This window comes from Ambystoma mexicanum, chromosome 1q (genome assembly GCF_040938575.1).
Source record: "Ambystoma mexicanum isolate Mex_15411 chromosome 1q, UKY_AmexF1_1, whole genome shotgun sequence".
Classification (NCBI taxonomy): domain Eukaryota; kingdom Metazoa; phylum Chordata; class Amphibia; order Caudata; family Ambystomatidae; genus Ambystoma; species Ambystoma mexicanum.
In genome coordinates, this window is record NC_090922.1 from 548,737,558 (window position 1) to 548,753,614 (window position 16,057).

The 16,057-nt window shown below is 44.4% G+C and overlaps 1 protein-coding gene across 1 annotated transcript in view; it reads left to right on the plus strand.

The window, feature by feature from the left end:
• The window catches only part of LOC138531343 (carcinoembryonic antigen-related cell adhesion molecule 6-like), a 692,624-nt gene that overhangs the window by 591,008 nt on the left and 85,559 nt on the right, over positions 1 to 16,057 (plus strand). The window contains exons 5-6 of the mRNA XM_069640984.1: positions 9,451 to 9,723; positions 9,815 to 10,075. Coding sequence (XP_069497085.1) covers positions 9,451 to 9,723; positions 9,815 to 10,075 — 534 coding nt within the window. The remainder of the gene's footprint in view (positions 1 to 9,450; positions 9,724 to 9,814; positions 10,076 to 16,057) is intronic.

Here is a 16,057-nt window from a genome sequence, read left to right on the forward strand (position 1 = left end):
TGCAGGGGTGTGTGATACACACCTTGCATGTGTTCCTTTTGGTCACAGGATTGTCACAGGATTGGTTATGTTTAAGTAGCTAGGGATGCACACAATGTGACAATTCTGTGGCAACATTCTCAGGGTGGTAAGGTTGTGACAGTTCGCTGTCTCTTTGTCATCATCGATTGTCACCTGGTATGTGCCAGGACTGTGTGCACTCCGCAGGGGTGGGAGTTTAGGTGAAAAATGTGGCCACAAGCTGGGTTTGGTAGCTGGTGCCTAGCCACGTGCCCTGTCCCCTCCCATGGGCAGTGCCTGTGCTTGGGGATGTGTGGGCATCACCATGTGCACCGGTACCTCCCGCTGTGTTGCAACATTGTGCAGGACACATGTTGCCACAATGATCCTGCACACTACTGGGGGTGTATATAGTAGCTGTTCACCAGAGCGGTCAAGGGAGCGGAAGAGTGATTTGAGCACTCTGAATGGGCGCTCCACTATGCCCCTGGTTGCAATATGGGCATCATTGTATCTTACCTGGGGTGGTGTGGTGGGATTCCGGATTGGCGTCATCATGTGGTTGCTCAGAGGGTAGGCACTGTCCTCTGGGAAGGTGATAATAGTTGAGATTATTAGGGTTTGGGTATTTGTCTGTGTGTGACTTGCATGCATGTGCACAGGCATTTGTACTCGAGCCGAGCCATGTGTCACCATGTTGCCCAGCTTCCAGGGCCCAGCTAAGGGCAGACATTCTGTAAATTAAACTGTCATGGGTGGAACCAGGGTAGTTTGCATAGACAGAGGTGATAATTCCTTTAGCATCACATACAACCTGCACATTGATGGAATGCCAGTGTTTGCGGTTTCGATAGATGTGCTCAGTGGCCCTAGGTGGATGTAGGGCCACATGGGTGCAATCTATGGCACTAAGCACTTTGGGGAAGTGTGCCACCCTGCAAAAGTACTGGACCACGGTCTACCTTTCTGCGGGTGTTCTGGGCATGTATATGTGCCTACGGACTGAGGGTTGTGCAGTGATGATTGCCAACACCTGGTGTAGGCAGCGTGACTCATGCCCTGTGAGACCCCCCCCCCACTATGGCAGTAGTCCGCTGAAATGACCCAGTGGCCAAAAATGTAGAACATTGAGCATCTTTTCCAAGGGGCTCAATGCTTGGGAGCACAGGGTGGGGGATGTAAGGTCATCTTCCCACTCCCTGACGAGGTCTAGGATGATACAAGGTCGAAACCTATATCTGCCATAGATGTGGTCGTCAGGCATCCCAAAAAGGCTGGTCCGGGGAAGAAAAATGCGGGCCCTGGCTATTCTCCTCCTCCTGCGTCCCACGATCAGTGCTGTGACAAATGGGGCATCGTCGTAGCTGTATATACGTGTTTGTTGTTTGCGCGCACTTTTATAGTGAGCGCTGGGACGCTTCTGCCTGCCTTCGTGTGGCGGACGTGTTGATGCCTATGCGCGTCTTTTGCCGTGCGCGGGTTTCCCGTATTCGAATCCATGAATACGGGTTGTTCGCGTGCGTGTGGGCGTTCCGTGTATTTCCCTGCAGTACTTCCCCAGTTACGCCTTTTTTTCATGCGTTGTTCCCCATTCCACATGTTACGCCCCGTGTCCTGCCCCCTTTTTGGTGTATGCACATATGTTGTGCGCTTTCCCTGTGCACGTCACGCACGGCATTCGGTATGTTGCAATGACGTGTGCGCCCGTGTGTGCCACACACAGGTTTGGCGCACATCCCGTGAAAAACATGCACAGGGACTTCGATGATTCGCACGTTTGCGCTTCCTTTTTCACGCTTGCACCTGATTGCACCAGCTTGCGCCACATTTTTCGGCGCACATTTGTTACATGAATCGGCCCCTTAATGTTTTCTTTTATGTGGTCCTCCACAAAATGTTTTAAAAGATTGACATTTTTCATTAGCATATCCATTTTTTGTTCCATTCGCTGCAGAGTATTTTCTAATGTCTCTCTTGGCATATTATTTTCACTGTTTGGTTATTAATTGGCTTATATAGAGAAGTGTTGTGTCTACCATTAGTATCACTCTCTTCACTCATTTCATCACGTGGTAAATTTTCTTCCAGCCATAACAAAGTACTGGAAATTTCTGTGTAAAAAGAAATATATTACTTTTAGTGTACCGAATACAGAAAGTTTAGAAATATATAAGAAAAATGAAGTTTACTTACTAGTTTTTAGTACATTTTGTTGTTACGGTTGTGTAGGTCTGCTGTTGCTTTTTTGCTGTGCAGTTTCTGTGAGGTCATTATGTTGGAGGCATATATAGTTTGTTTTGGTATATTCCATTCTGGTGCATATACTATTTAAATGGACGACTGATGTCCTACATATATAGGTTCCACTTCTTATTTATTATTACATATAATGTGTTTATGTGCTGCTTTTTGAACTTGTTCAGTGTTTCTATTGCATGATACAACAATGTAAGATACCCCCTGAGTTTTTGGATAGTGTTGATGTTGACCACGTCTATCCGCGGACATGCGCACAGTCTGTGGACATCAAAATCACTAGCTTGGGGTTCAGTATGTTCTATGTTACAGGTATATAAACTAAGGGAATCCTAGTAAACACCTATCAAATTTACAATATGTATATCTATATTCAGTGGGTGTTAGTCTTAGCAGTGCACGGCGGTGGCACGAGTTATGGTTGCTTAGCATACCATAACTGGTGAATTTCAGGGGTTTTCCAGTTTTACTTGGAACCATAACGTCCCTGTAACAACGTTGTTTCACTGAATTTCATAGGTTTTTAGTAGCACAACTTAACCATAACGTCCCTTTAACAAAGTTGTTTTTACTGAATATACATATATATGTATATATATATATATATATATATATATATATATATATATATATATATATATATATATATATATATATATTATTTACTGCACAGTCCCTGCCCCAATTGTTGCCTCTTTTGATGTTCTACGTACATCCGTGTCTCATCTCGAGGCCCTCGGCATCGATTCTCCCTCAACTGAACCGTTTGCCTTCCGTCGACAGGGCAGTTGCGGGTACCGGACAGGAATTTGGTCAAAGGGTGATCTGCCAACCGTATCTTCTTTCACGTGATGTTTGCGTGCAGATTTCCACAGGAAATTCTGCAGTCTTCTGGCTAATGGCGGGAGCAATTAATTGTCCGGAGGCCTGTGTCTGGCCCCAGGTCGATTGATCTTGAACCCTCCACAGCGCTGCCAAATTGTGCTCTAGTACCTTGAAGCGTCTCTTGTGCTGGATGGAATTACCAATAATGATCTCAGACCAAATAACCAGACAGACACAAATAAAATGGCAAGTACTACTTTATTCTCAATTTAATAAAGCTGGGTTCACCAGCAGACATCAGCTGATGTTTGCACACACACACACTTGATTACGCCGAGGTCTTATACTCCAATATACGTCATCTATGATGCCATCCTATTTGGCATACTGCAAAACCTACTGGTGGGAGGGATTGGTATGGGGAACATATCTAGAAAGTATACAAATTAGTACTTCATTGGCAGTCGCTTTTATGCAAGACACACATCAAAGTAGCTCCAAATACCTATAATACTGATTTTAGTGGACAAAATGGGAGCAGATTTGTCTATGCAACATCGTATAGCAAGTAGCCCCATAGACCAACTGATTGGTTGACATTCCAACCAATCTTGGACCTTCAGCTCGGCTAGCTGCACGTAAGTGAAATGAGACCCAGGTGCTTGATTTACATCAGATTACTCCCCACTTTCCCAATTAGTCCATCATCTCTCATCAGCTTGACCATAAACCAAAGATTCCCATCTGTAGTTGACCTTGCCATTGCTCTCTGTTCTAGGACATTCAAGGGAGTATGAGCACATCACTTATCTTCAATTGCAGCTTAATGTATATTCCTTGTTTTCAACTTCTGCATCACGTGTGAGGAGACCGCAAATGTGTCCATTTTGATCTCCTATTTACTGCTATTTGATACAATTATGCTGTGTGTTATTGCTCCTTTGGCCTCTAGAGACTTGCTCACTCCATCTTGTATAAGTCTTATTCACTGTTAATTGTCCAGTACGTGGCTCTTGCACATGTTTTCATCTTCTATATCTAAGAGAAATATGTCTCATGCTCATGGCGTTATCCATTTGCCTATGTTTCTTGAGCGGCGTTTCGAGCCGTGTGTGAGCAGAACATTTTTTGTTGTTGTTTATTTAATGAAGTTTTATTAAGCAAAAAATGAAAGGTCATATTTTTTTTTACATGGTGACAGTGACTAAGTTACAGATTGTATGAATTTAACAAGAGTTTTGTTCTGGACACTGAACAATGTTTTACATATTAATATCTTTTGATTGCTGCACATGTTTGTCTATATATGGAGTGTGTTTGTCCTTAGCAAAGCGACGTATGAGGACCCAGGAACAAAAAGATGTATGCAGCACTTTCTATAACAAAAGAAACAGATTATTTAATAACTTGACAATAAGGAAACTGAATAAGGTTGAATCAAAGATGGAACGTTTTGGTGCATGTGTAAGAATGTATTTAATGTGTTTATAACATAGGCATCAATTCTATGTTATAGGTTTGGCAGAATAATATGGTATATAACAACAGTATGTGCTAAAATGTTATGTTATAATGAGGAAATGTGTATGAATTTGTGAAACAGTATTAGGGTCATGGTAATACCCTATGTTTGAAACGTATGGTTAAATAGACAGTATGTAGATACCCTGCAAGGGTGTTGGGCCATTGTCTTGTGACGTCTGTGAAATGTTGTGGACCTAAGTGTTAATTGTGTCATCCTGGCAATGACTCATGTGTTGATGTTCATGGTTGAAGCACAGGATAATCTAAAATGTGACATATATATGATGAGAAATCAGTTTTGGAGGTATTTGGAATAAGGGTAAGGAATTCCAATTTACTGAAGGTGTCAATAGGAATGTGGCAAAATGTACGCTCATACATGAGGTACATATGGGATAGGTACACTCAAATTTGAGGTACAGGGTTGGCCAACCAAAAGAGGTTGTGCCCGACAGGAATAAACATTAAATATGGAGAAATTTTAGACAAAGTAAATGGTCAACCATTAAAAGGTTGCTATGGCGTGAGGTATAATGTATTCTTTTAGGTGAAACTTTGGAAGTAAAGTTATTTCAACCGAAGAGGTTGAATTGGCCAATGGATGTTAAAATGTATTTATAGTGCACTCTAGTTAATAGGTTTATAAGTTATATAAATTTAGTAATGGATCCATAAGGTTTAAGTGATAGTTTATTCAATGTATTCAGTGCTACAAGGAGCACATTATTTGTTATATGTTGTTTTATGTGCATGATTGTGGTAGTGTTTGGGTTGTATGACGCATGCATGGGTGTATGGGTATAAGGATGTATGTGACGCGGGAGGGAAGGAATGTACCCACCTGTTGTGAGAGGGTTGGCTTTTGAGTGTATGCTACCTCGTTCCACTGTCCCCCATATATGTATGTGCGCACTGAATGCGTATTGTGGATGATGTGCATGTGTTTGCTTGAAGTTTGTTGGAGGTTGCTAAGTATGTTCTATGGTTGTAATCATGTGGGATGTTTGTAGGGTGATAAGTAGGAGTCGTTTGTGGTTGAATGAGATGTGATTGTGAGAGCAGAAGAAGTGTGATCTGCGTATCCCTTCTGCAAACGTTGTCCTGGGGGTGGCAACACCTTTCTCCCTGTTTGTTAATTCGCTGGACTTTCACGGACAATAGTTTCCATTGGGTTCTGCTTCACGGTTGTGGTAGCACCCGGGTCTGTCACAGGGAAATCCGTGCCCCCTCCTGTTTCCTCACCTGTATGTATGGTTGATGTAAAGGTTCAAATTGCATGTGAGTTCTACATTTGATGTGAACAACATAATCTTTTCCTCCATGTGCCTCTAATTTGGACAATCAGGAATGAGTGAGAGAGGAGAGGAGGCAGACAGGAGCTTGAAGGACAACTGAGTGCCATCCGCATAACAATGAAAGTTGATAGAGAAGTTAGAGATGAGATGGGCCATAGGTGCCAAGTGAAGGCTGATGAGCGAGGGTGAGAGGTTAGATCCCTGGCGAACACCACAAGTGGAGAGAGAGGTGGTGGAGAGAAAGGAACCCAGTTTGACCTGGTAGGATCGATGGGAGAGGAAGGAGGTCAACCAGGCTATGGCCTAATCTGTGATGCCCAGCTTGTTATGGAGACAATTGATCAGGATGGCGTGGTTGACCATGTCGAAAGCAGAGGAAAGGTCAAGGAGCATGAGGACAGAAGGAAGGCTGGAGTCGAGATTTGAGAGCAGGTCTTCACGGGTGTTCAGGAGAGCAGATTCCGTGCTTCTGGCTGCTCTGAAGCTGGACTGATGGTTATGGAAACAACCAATAGATTCGGTATGGAGAATAAACTGGGAGATGGCTTGCTTTTCCAGGATTTTGCCCAGGAAAGTAGTGATAGAGATAGGGCGTAAATTTGCCAGAGAGGAAGGATCGGCAGAAGGCTTCTTCAGGAGGGGGTGCACAATGGAGTCCTTTGGGGGGGAAGGGAAAGTTCCAGTGGTAAAAGAGTGATTGCAGAAACCGGCCAAGGCTGGAGCGAGGGTGTCAATGTGGTCCTTGATGGTTCTGAAGTAGCAGGGGAGCACCTGCTTGGACAATACTTTCATAGATTGGACTTGTCTAGACACATTGTCAGGAGTGAACACAGGGAAAGATGAGAATATAGGAGGAGAGATAGAGGCGGTGGGGAGGTCCCAAGGCAGGTAGAGGGGGAGAGGAAGAGGAGAAAGAGGACAGGATGTCCTGAGTTTTAGTGGTGAAGTGAGAGGCCAGTGCCATGCAGAGGGCCTGGGAGGTAACAGGAGAGGTGGAGACTGCAGCAGGATTGGCCAGCTCCTTGCAGATTTTGAAGAGTTCAGCTGTGTTTTTAGAGACTGCAGAGACGCGGGCTTGGATGTAGACTCTCTACTTGGACAGGACAGAGAGTCTGTATTGCCTTTGGAGCAGGCGACAGACCAGTTTTTCAGGGGATGCCTGTAGCCTAACCACGGTGCCTCTGTCCTTCCCTATTGTCTTTTTTTCAATTCGTTAAGGAGGTCCTACTTGGCCGCTATTCACTCTACTTTATACCAACTTGTATTAATACTTTTGGGTCTCATGTTCAGGCAAGGTCATCCGCTGTCAGTTACAGTCACTTGGAGTCAGTGTTTGCTGTGACTGAAGGTGAAGGTTAATGGAGCTTTTGGCAGATTAGGAGGGAATGCCGGAACCCCAGTAAAGGGGACGGGGGTGTGCAGGGATAGCAGGGTGATGGTGTAATTGAATTGAGGAACCTAAGGGTGGTAGGCTTCTGCATTCAATAGCAAGGAAACCTTAGGCTAAGGTTTCCTGTGTCAAAGTGATTTTAATATAATCCCACATTGCATCTGACTTAGTACATCCATTATATCTATTATAGCTCCTTGCAAGTTTAGGGACGTGTATCAAACAGACAATGCATCGCTCTGATAGCCTAAGAGGGTGTGATGGATCATAGGAACCACCTTGCCATGCATTAGTGAAAATTATAGGGCTGCTTTTTTCATAATGTGTTGGTCTTCTCCCCCTAGAAGTACATATGGCTTGCAACTAACATTAGGCTTATTGGATTTATTGTCATGTCCCGTGATCCTTTTTTGCCAGTCAGGCATTGTCAGGTCCTATTAAAGGTGTAGGTGGTGCATAGTGTGGGCTTGAACTAACCCTCATATTAAATCAAGAGGGGGTAATATAAGGGGGAGCACTATTTAGCAGTTACCCACCCTGTGCAGGCCCTTCTGCCCTTTCGCAGTGCTGAGCACATCTTTCAGGGTCTGAATTACAACCATAATCTGATCAATTAAACTGAATGCATAGTTTCTCAAGGCGAGAATTGACTCTTTCAAATCACTACAACTGCTCCAATGAAGCTTGTGGGGGTGTGCAGTCAAAATGTCGAATCAATAATTTCTAATGCATTAAATTTGAGAAAAAGAAATGTCGGAAAAAAATGTCGGAAACAAAATTTTGAATATTTATTTTTTTATTTTATATGTTTTTTTGGTGGTTTAGATAGTAAAATAAGGGTTATTAAAAATAAAAATAACAGGGGGTTGAGGGGGAACGCACCCATAAACAAAATTTAAAAAAGTAATTCGAATTTTTTTTTCAACATTATTGATTCGACAATAATGCATTCGAAATTATTGATTTCGAAAATACGACTATAAACCGCTTGTGGGATTAACAGTGCACTCCTAACCAGATAATCCATCTGGGTACTTTTTTCATAGCAGGAGCTGTTATAATCTCACCAGCCCCAGTAGGAAGGCACGTTGGGAAAATCAACCCGGAGGACCCCTTGCTTCCTCTGTGTTGTCCTTGCCATTAGGTAGCGGCAGGGGTAGTCACGCGGGTTTGGTTCCCCATTCAAATCAGGTAAAATGTCAATCCTATTATTGCAATCAATTACAAGAAGGACATCATCATGAGTAATCACAGACACCTGATAGTTGCAACCTTCCTCTTGGCCTGGAGGGCTAGGTAATTTATGCATATCCGCAGGTAAGATTTTGTTTTGTTATATGTGGTGCTGAATGAATACATGTACTGTTTGAGGAAGACTCCTTGGCTGGAGTAATAATGCCATTGTCTGATTGGTCCTTGTCTCTAAAGTCAGATAAAATAACTTAAATGTAATTGATTAGATGTTGGGCCGCCATTACTGGCACTATATTGTGACGCTGATTCCCTCTTGAGAAGTATAGGGAACGTGACATGGCTTTGCTTTCACTTGGACATAATGTAATGAGGAGAACACAGTAGATATACACTTTGCCAAGGTATGCCCGGGTGGCTAGTGAGGCATCACTCGAGTCCGTCTTCCCACCCTCGACACCGGTCAGTAGATCAAGATCAGCTGGATGAAAAACAAAATACACACTGCGCCAAGGCACAACCAAATGGCTAGTGGGACGTCACTCAAGTCAGTCACCTCACCCTTGGCATAGGTAAATAATTGGGATATGCTGGATGGAGAACACAGTATAGATTTTCCCAACCAGATAGTTTGTCCACAGGTACTGGCTACTCTTATATAGCCAGCTCACAGGATCAGGGTGGGTCACGCCGATGGCTCAAGGGGCTGCCATAGTGCATCACCCCCTCACACACACCTGAATATAACGTTTGGGTCATTTTATGCATAAGTTGACCTGGAGCAATTCAGCAAGCTCCTCAACGTTGACACTGCAGGGCTGTCCGGCATAGGTTTGCAGGCTCTAGGCCTTCCTTGTAGGGGAAACTTGGCTCTGTGTAGTAGTCATAGATATGTATCCCCTTCTCTTATAAATCACTGTCCGTAGAGCACACATCAGAAATAATAATGATCTTTTGTTTTGGTTGCAGAGGATGTGACTAAACCCATAGTGAATTATGTGAGTGCACAGCTGGTGGAGAATCGGGGCCCGGCCAATATAACTTGCGAGACTTCCAATGCAGAGACAATCCTATGGTTATTTAATAACAGTCCGGTTCTACCCAGTAATATCATACTGTCTGCAGACAACAGAACACTGATCATCAAAAATGTGACCCGAGGTGACACCGGGACCTATCAGTGTGAAGGCATTAACCCCCTCAGCCGTAGCAAGAGTGACCCAAAGATGCTGACAGTTGCCTGTAAGTAATCACAGATCACCCTTGCTCCCAGTTTTCCCTGCTCTTTCGCTGACCTGCAGCGCTCAGCTCTTCTTTCTCTGTTCCCTTACAGATGGGCCGGAGAATATAATGATCGATCCAGCAGGATCTCAACTATTACCAGTGGGTGCAAAGTTTTCCTTAACGTGCACTGCGTTGTCTGTCCCAGGAGCAGCTTATCAGTGGCTTCTCAATGATAATGATCTTAAACAATATGGCAGCACCTTTACCATTGCCAAGGTGTCCTCTATGGATAAAGGGAACTACACCTGCGAGGCTCAGAACCCATTCTCCCAGCTGTCTGTAAAGGCCACTGTCTCTATAAATGTGAATGGTGAGTATTCAAGGGCTAAACTTTACTGATATTGGAGTTATCAATTAATTGGCATGTAAGATTTTTTAATACAACATATTCCTTTATTTTTGCTATCCTGCCTGCCATCTTTTTCCGTAATCACTCCTTCCTTTTTTTAACACCTTTCTTCCTTCTCTAGCTCCCATTGGTTCATCCGGCAGTTCTCTTTCTCTAGCTTCCCATTTTAAATATTTAAATAGTTCACTATTTTCCTGTCTTTTTCCTTCACGTGTTCTTTAAGGATGGGCTTTATCCTGGATATTTCTACTAGAGAAAATCTAAAGTATGAATCGGTGAGAATATTGAAAGTAATCTTTTGCTCTGTAATATAGCAACATTCCAAATGGTCTCTTGTGTTAATGGGTTGACCAAAAACAAAGTGATCTCAGAACTAGTCAAAGTCCTTAGCCCATATAAATATCTAGACCTCACAAAGAATGACTCGTGTTAAATAGTTCTTGTTAAAGGTAACAGCATTAATGGAATAGTTTCCTTGCAAGATGAATCATTTGCTGAACTTGACCTTTTAATATCTCTAGAAAAGTGAGATATTCTGAAGGGCTTTAAAGGAAGTCCTAGCTTGAGTGAACATGAACTATGTTTCTCTTAGGCACTTTCTGAGGGAAAACATGAATGGTTAAGCTGTGGGAAGACGAACACGTTGGCAACATCCACTTTGGAAGTACGATTGACCAAGCTGTCTAGATCATGTGTCGGAAGGATACGCATGTGTGTGGTGCTGTGCAAAATGCAAATACATACAATATTACAATCTGGCATCCTAAAAGCAATTGCATGGTGTATGTTGGTAATGTTGGGAGTTCAGCTGCCACGTTTTGCGAGTTTGATGTACTAAGATGTGAGTAATACAGGAGTCATAGATCTCAGATGTCATTGAATGCAATTTTGCTAGGTCTGGAGGTCATGGAATTAGGGTGCTTGGTCTGTTAGGGCCTGCAATCAAGCCATAGTTCTTGGATTATTTATGCATGTAAGCAGAGACAGTGATGCTTTTTGTGATTAATATGACTGTCTGGTTTAGCATGTATTTGCTTGTTTTACTGGAGCTCATCATATAGAAGTCCAAAGTGTAGAGTGGCCTATTTGTGATGAGGAGTGGCTGGCATTTTAATAGTTTAGCAGAGATTTGAGACAACCAAAGTGTTGCTTGTTCTTATGCATGTAAAAAGCATTGGTCCGGCGACCCAACGGTTTGGAGAACTGAGCTGTAGGTTTGGAATTCTGAGATCAATTTGAAGCTCTTCTGTGTCACAAATAAGAGCAAGGAAAACTCGAAGGGAAACTGTGGAATCCCTTGTTAGGCCTCCCTGCATCCACCCTGATAAAGGCTATACGATGCAAATTGGGGTTAACCTTTTACTTTTTACTTTATTACATTTGTATAGCACAGCCATGGACCCTAGGGCGTGAGGGCGCTACAAGACATAGACAACAAATAACAGAGATCATCAGAAAATACATAATTGGGGGCTAAAATCAGAGATTACAATTATCAGGTAAAAAATATGAATGAGTTAATTCAAAAGATGAGTCTGCAACCTTTTCTTAAAAATCTCAAGTGACTCAAGGCATCTCATATCCAGTAGGAGAGCATTACAGACCTTAGGCCCAATGGAGAAAAAGGCTGAGTTGGCCACTTTAACAGTTCAGCATTTCAGCACAAGTAAGTGCTGGTTATTAGATCTTAGTGTTCTAGTATTAGGTTTGAAAGGTTGGAGTTATTGGGGTCGGGACTCCCTGTCCCCTGCGCACCTTCTATTAGTGGGCTCGGTTTCAGCCTGCAGCCTCGACCATGGTTTGTCTGGGGACCAACTCCAGGGTTCCCAAGTAATTCGATGTTTTTTGGGATGACAAACCTTTGATTGGTTGTAGGCGCTGACTGGATTCGATGGTCCAATTTCTGGCAGTTCTGCCTTCTGTTGATGTTTAGTCATGGTCCAGTCTTTTAATTTTTTGTGCATATGTTTTTTTATTATTGTTATTGGTATACTTTAACCAAGAGAGTGGTACACGGCGCAGTGACATTGTTTGAGAAAGTAGTGCGGCACAGTTGATCAAAGAAGAGATTTTGGTTCATCAAAAAGTGACATATTATTACCAGGTTTCGTTAAATCCATGTAATCATTATCACAGTATACAATTAGTAGTAAATTGGTTGCATATTAGGTGGTGACGGTGAGTTGTGGTGAATGAAAAATATACATTCAGCATGACATTCATTATTAGACTAATACGTATTGAGATCATTAGCAACATAAATTATGAGTTCAATGAAAGGAGACAATGGACCAAGGGAGAGGGTCAGGTGGAGAGAAGAGGAGACAAAGGAAGATTGTTAGTGCCAGAAGTGGCCATGCTCGATGCTGGGGTAGAAAGGGGGTGGATTAAGGCAATTTAGTGGAGGGGGTGGTAGGGCTTACCAGAATTTAAGTGGTAGCAGACTTGTGGTTGAGAAAATTGCTGGTCCCCCCTGGTCCGGGTGCCAGGTTGAGGCTGGATAGCCTGGTCTGTGAAGAGTCAGAGGAGCTCAATTAGCTATGTTGCTAGATAGATCGATTATGACATACTTGCATGTGTGATCAGAGGTGACCAGGTGGGTCTATAAGTGGTGGAGTTCGCTGACATTAACTTGGAATATGCCTCTGTAGTGGAGGTTCATATTTGGGCAACTGGCTGAGGGTGGCGTAGTTGCAACCAGCCGTGTGTGTTGGGCATGGTGTGAAGCCTTGTGGCTGTGATGATTAGGCTGGGTGGTGGAATTGCCTCTATAGTAGTTGTGGTCGTGAGTGGGCCCATAGTGTGCCGGAGGTGCCTGTGTGCGTGGGCTAGGTGGCTGTTTGCCCCATGATGGTGGAGTTGTTGGTCCGTGACAGAGCTGTTTGAAGCCTGGATGTAGGGGGAGGACCAGCGGGGGTTAGCCGTCACAACCCATACACACCTCCATCCCTTTCCTCCCGCCTTGAAATTTCTTCAGTAGGGACCCCTCGGCTAATGCACTTGCCATGTAACTAACCCCCCACTAACTCGCGCCCATCAGATGGCCACCAACCCACTAGTGCACTAGTCCACCCTTCATAGATTAACCAATCACTTCAACATGAATCAATGCCCAGGCAACTGCAAACTGGGTAGATCTCATCCATCCATGGGTTGGTTGTACCAACAGGACCGAGCACGCCGGCTTGCTTGCCCATACCCTCCTAGTAGCATATGCAGTCCACATCGCATGGACTCACATGAACATTAATAAAACCCTCGGCGACTGTGGTTCTATAACAACAGGAGCTGACGCGGTGTGACACACCTCCGTCACATGCCCTTTCAGGCTGACCAATCAGGGTGCCCTTCTCAACAACCAACCAGTGCACCTCGCTCACCAACCAATAAGATCAGGCAATTCAAGTCAATCAGGAAGTGATCAGGACACGCAGGCAGCCATCACACTTCCTGATGGAATACGACTGGCACACTCCGCCGATCACGGCACCAGGTAAGCTAATTAGGGACCCTAACCCGGACCTGTGGGGCTCCTGACGGCTAAATCTCCACCGCCCCCCCTAGCTTCTAAACTCTGCCTGACTCGGTCACGGAGCCAAAGACCTCCCCCGACTTGGGGGTAACAGGCCACCTCACCCACGTCCACTGGCGCTTCCGGCCCACTACGGGTCTAGTCATCGGCCACAACCACCTTGGAGCCCATTATCGTCCACCTAGCCTAGTCATCACGGCCACCAGGCCTCGCACCAATGCACCATCGGGCTATCAATTAATATAGGCCCGCTGCCCTGCATGCTAAACCACACAATCAACCCCTCTGCCGATCATGGCACCAGGCATGATTAACTAAGGACCTTAACCCTGCCCTGCGGGCCTCCTGACGGCTAGCCCCCACCGCCCCCCTCCCTACATCCAGGCTTCAAACAGCTCTGTCACAGACCAACAACTCCACCATCATGGGGCAAACGGCCACCTACCCCACGCACACAGGCACCTCCGGCATACTACGGGCCCACTCACGACCACAACTACTATAGAGCCAATTCTACCACCCAGCCTAATCATCACGGCCACGCGGCCTCACACCATGCCCAACACACACGGCTGGTTGCAACTACACCACCCTCAGCCAGTTGCCCAAATATGAACCTCCACTACAGAGGCATATTCCAAGTTAATGTCGGCGAACTCCACCACTAATATACCCACCTGGTCACCTCTGACCACACATGCAAGTATGTCACAATGGATCTATCTAGCAACAACATTGAGCTCCTCTGACTCTTCACAGACCAGACTAGCCAGCCTCAACCTGGCACCCGGACCAGGGGGGAACAGTAACTTACTCTACCACGAGTCTGCTACCACTTCAATTCTGGTAAGCCCTACCACCCCCTCTACTAAATTGCCTTAATCCACCCCCTTTCTGCCCCAGCATTGAGCATGGCCACTTCTGGCACTAACAATCTTCCTTTGTCTCCTCTTCTCTCCACCCGACCCTCTCCCTTGGTACATTGTCTCCTTTCATTACACTCATAATGTATGCTGCTAATGATCTCAATACATATTATTCTAATAATGAATGTCATGCTGAATGTATATTTTTCATTCACCACAACTCACCGTCACCACCTAATATGCAACCAATTTACTACTAATTATATACTGTGATAATGATTACATGGATTTAACAAAACCTGTAAATAATATGTCACTTTTTGATGAACCAAAATCTCATCTTTGACCAACTGCACCGCACTACTTTCTCAAAGCATGTCACTGCGCCGTGTACCACTCTCTCACATATCCCATCACTCACTTCACCAATCACAGCCTTGAGAAAGACTTTGGTTGAAACGTGCGTCGGCTGTTTACACTCACCAATTTTGACCGTCTGGCACTAATTGCCACACTGACTGTTTTGGTTAAAGTATACCAATAACAATAATTAAAAAATATATGCACAAAAAAATTAAATTCTGGACCATGACTTAACATCAACAGAAGGCAGAACTGCCAGAAATTGGACCATCGAATCCAGTCAGCGCCTACAACCAATCAAAGGTTTGTCATCCCAAAAAGTGTTCTAGTATCAGTTCTCATAATAAGGAGCTGTAGAAAGCTTGCTTGAAACGTTGTGGAAAATTTGGTGCTGTAAACTCTACATAAAGAAAGCGTTGTGGGAAGGGGAGGAAGAGAGACTTATGAGCCTCATTGGTAAGAACATGAATGAGAAAGAAAAATGGAATACCTTTATGCCAGGCATGTCACGGAGTTCCCCCCTTCTCACCTGAGTCCGGTCTTTACTGGATTTCTTGGTCGATGTCTTCTTGCGGACGGACCTGGTCTTGAATAAGGCTGCACAAGTCTCTTCCGACTCCAGCGTGCGTTCAAGTTCCGGGATGCAATGATCCAGGAATCCCGGAAGTGAAGAAGTGTACTAAACAGCACACAAGTCCAGGAGGTAAGAAAAAAAGGAGAAGGCTAGGAATGGAGTTAAAGGGGACAGGATCAAGGAAGCAATTCCGCGAGCAACGGAGCACACGTCTGGTCGCTACTACACAATAGCATTGAGACGCGCGGAGCCACGGAAGGCGTGGTCTATTAATAGAATACGCTACGTCCAATGTGTAGAGCGAGGAAGGGGTTTCACGCTGGACAGCCATGTTGGGAGTACCAGGGAGTGCAGGCCCCGTTGTGACAAGGACCAGGAAGCCCAAAAGGGGCGCGTTCTGTAGGTCATGACAAGGCCTAAAAGATAAAGCACCCTCTCTTTTAGATGAATGAGGTATAAGATTCCCCACTGAGAAAGAGGAAGTTACTATGACATTTAAACACCTCAAAAAGAAAGCAGGATTTTGGGATTCGTGTAAAAGTCAGTCATATCTCTATAGTAAGAAACAATATGGTATATACGCTATGCAAGGGCTGAAACCTGCAACA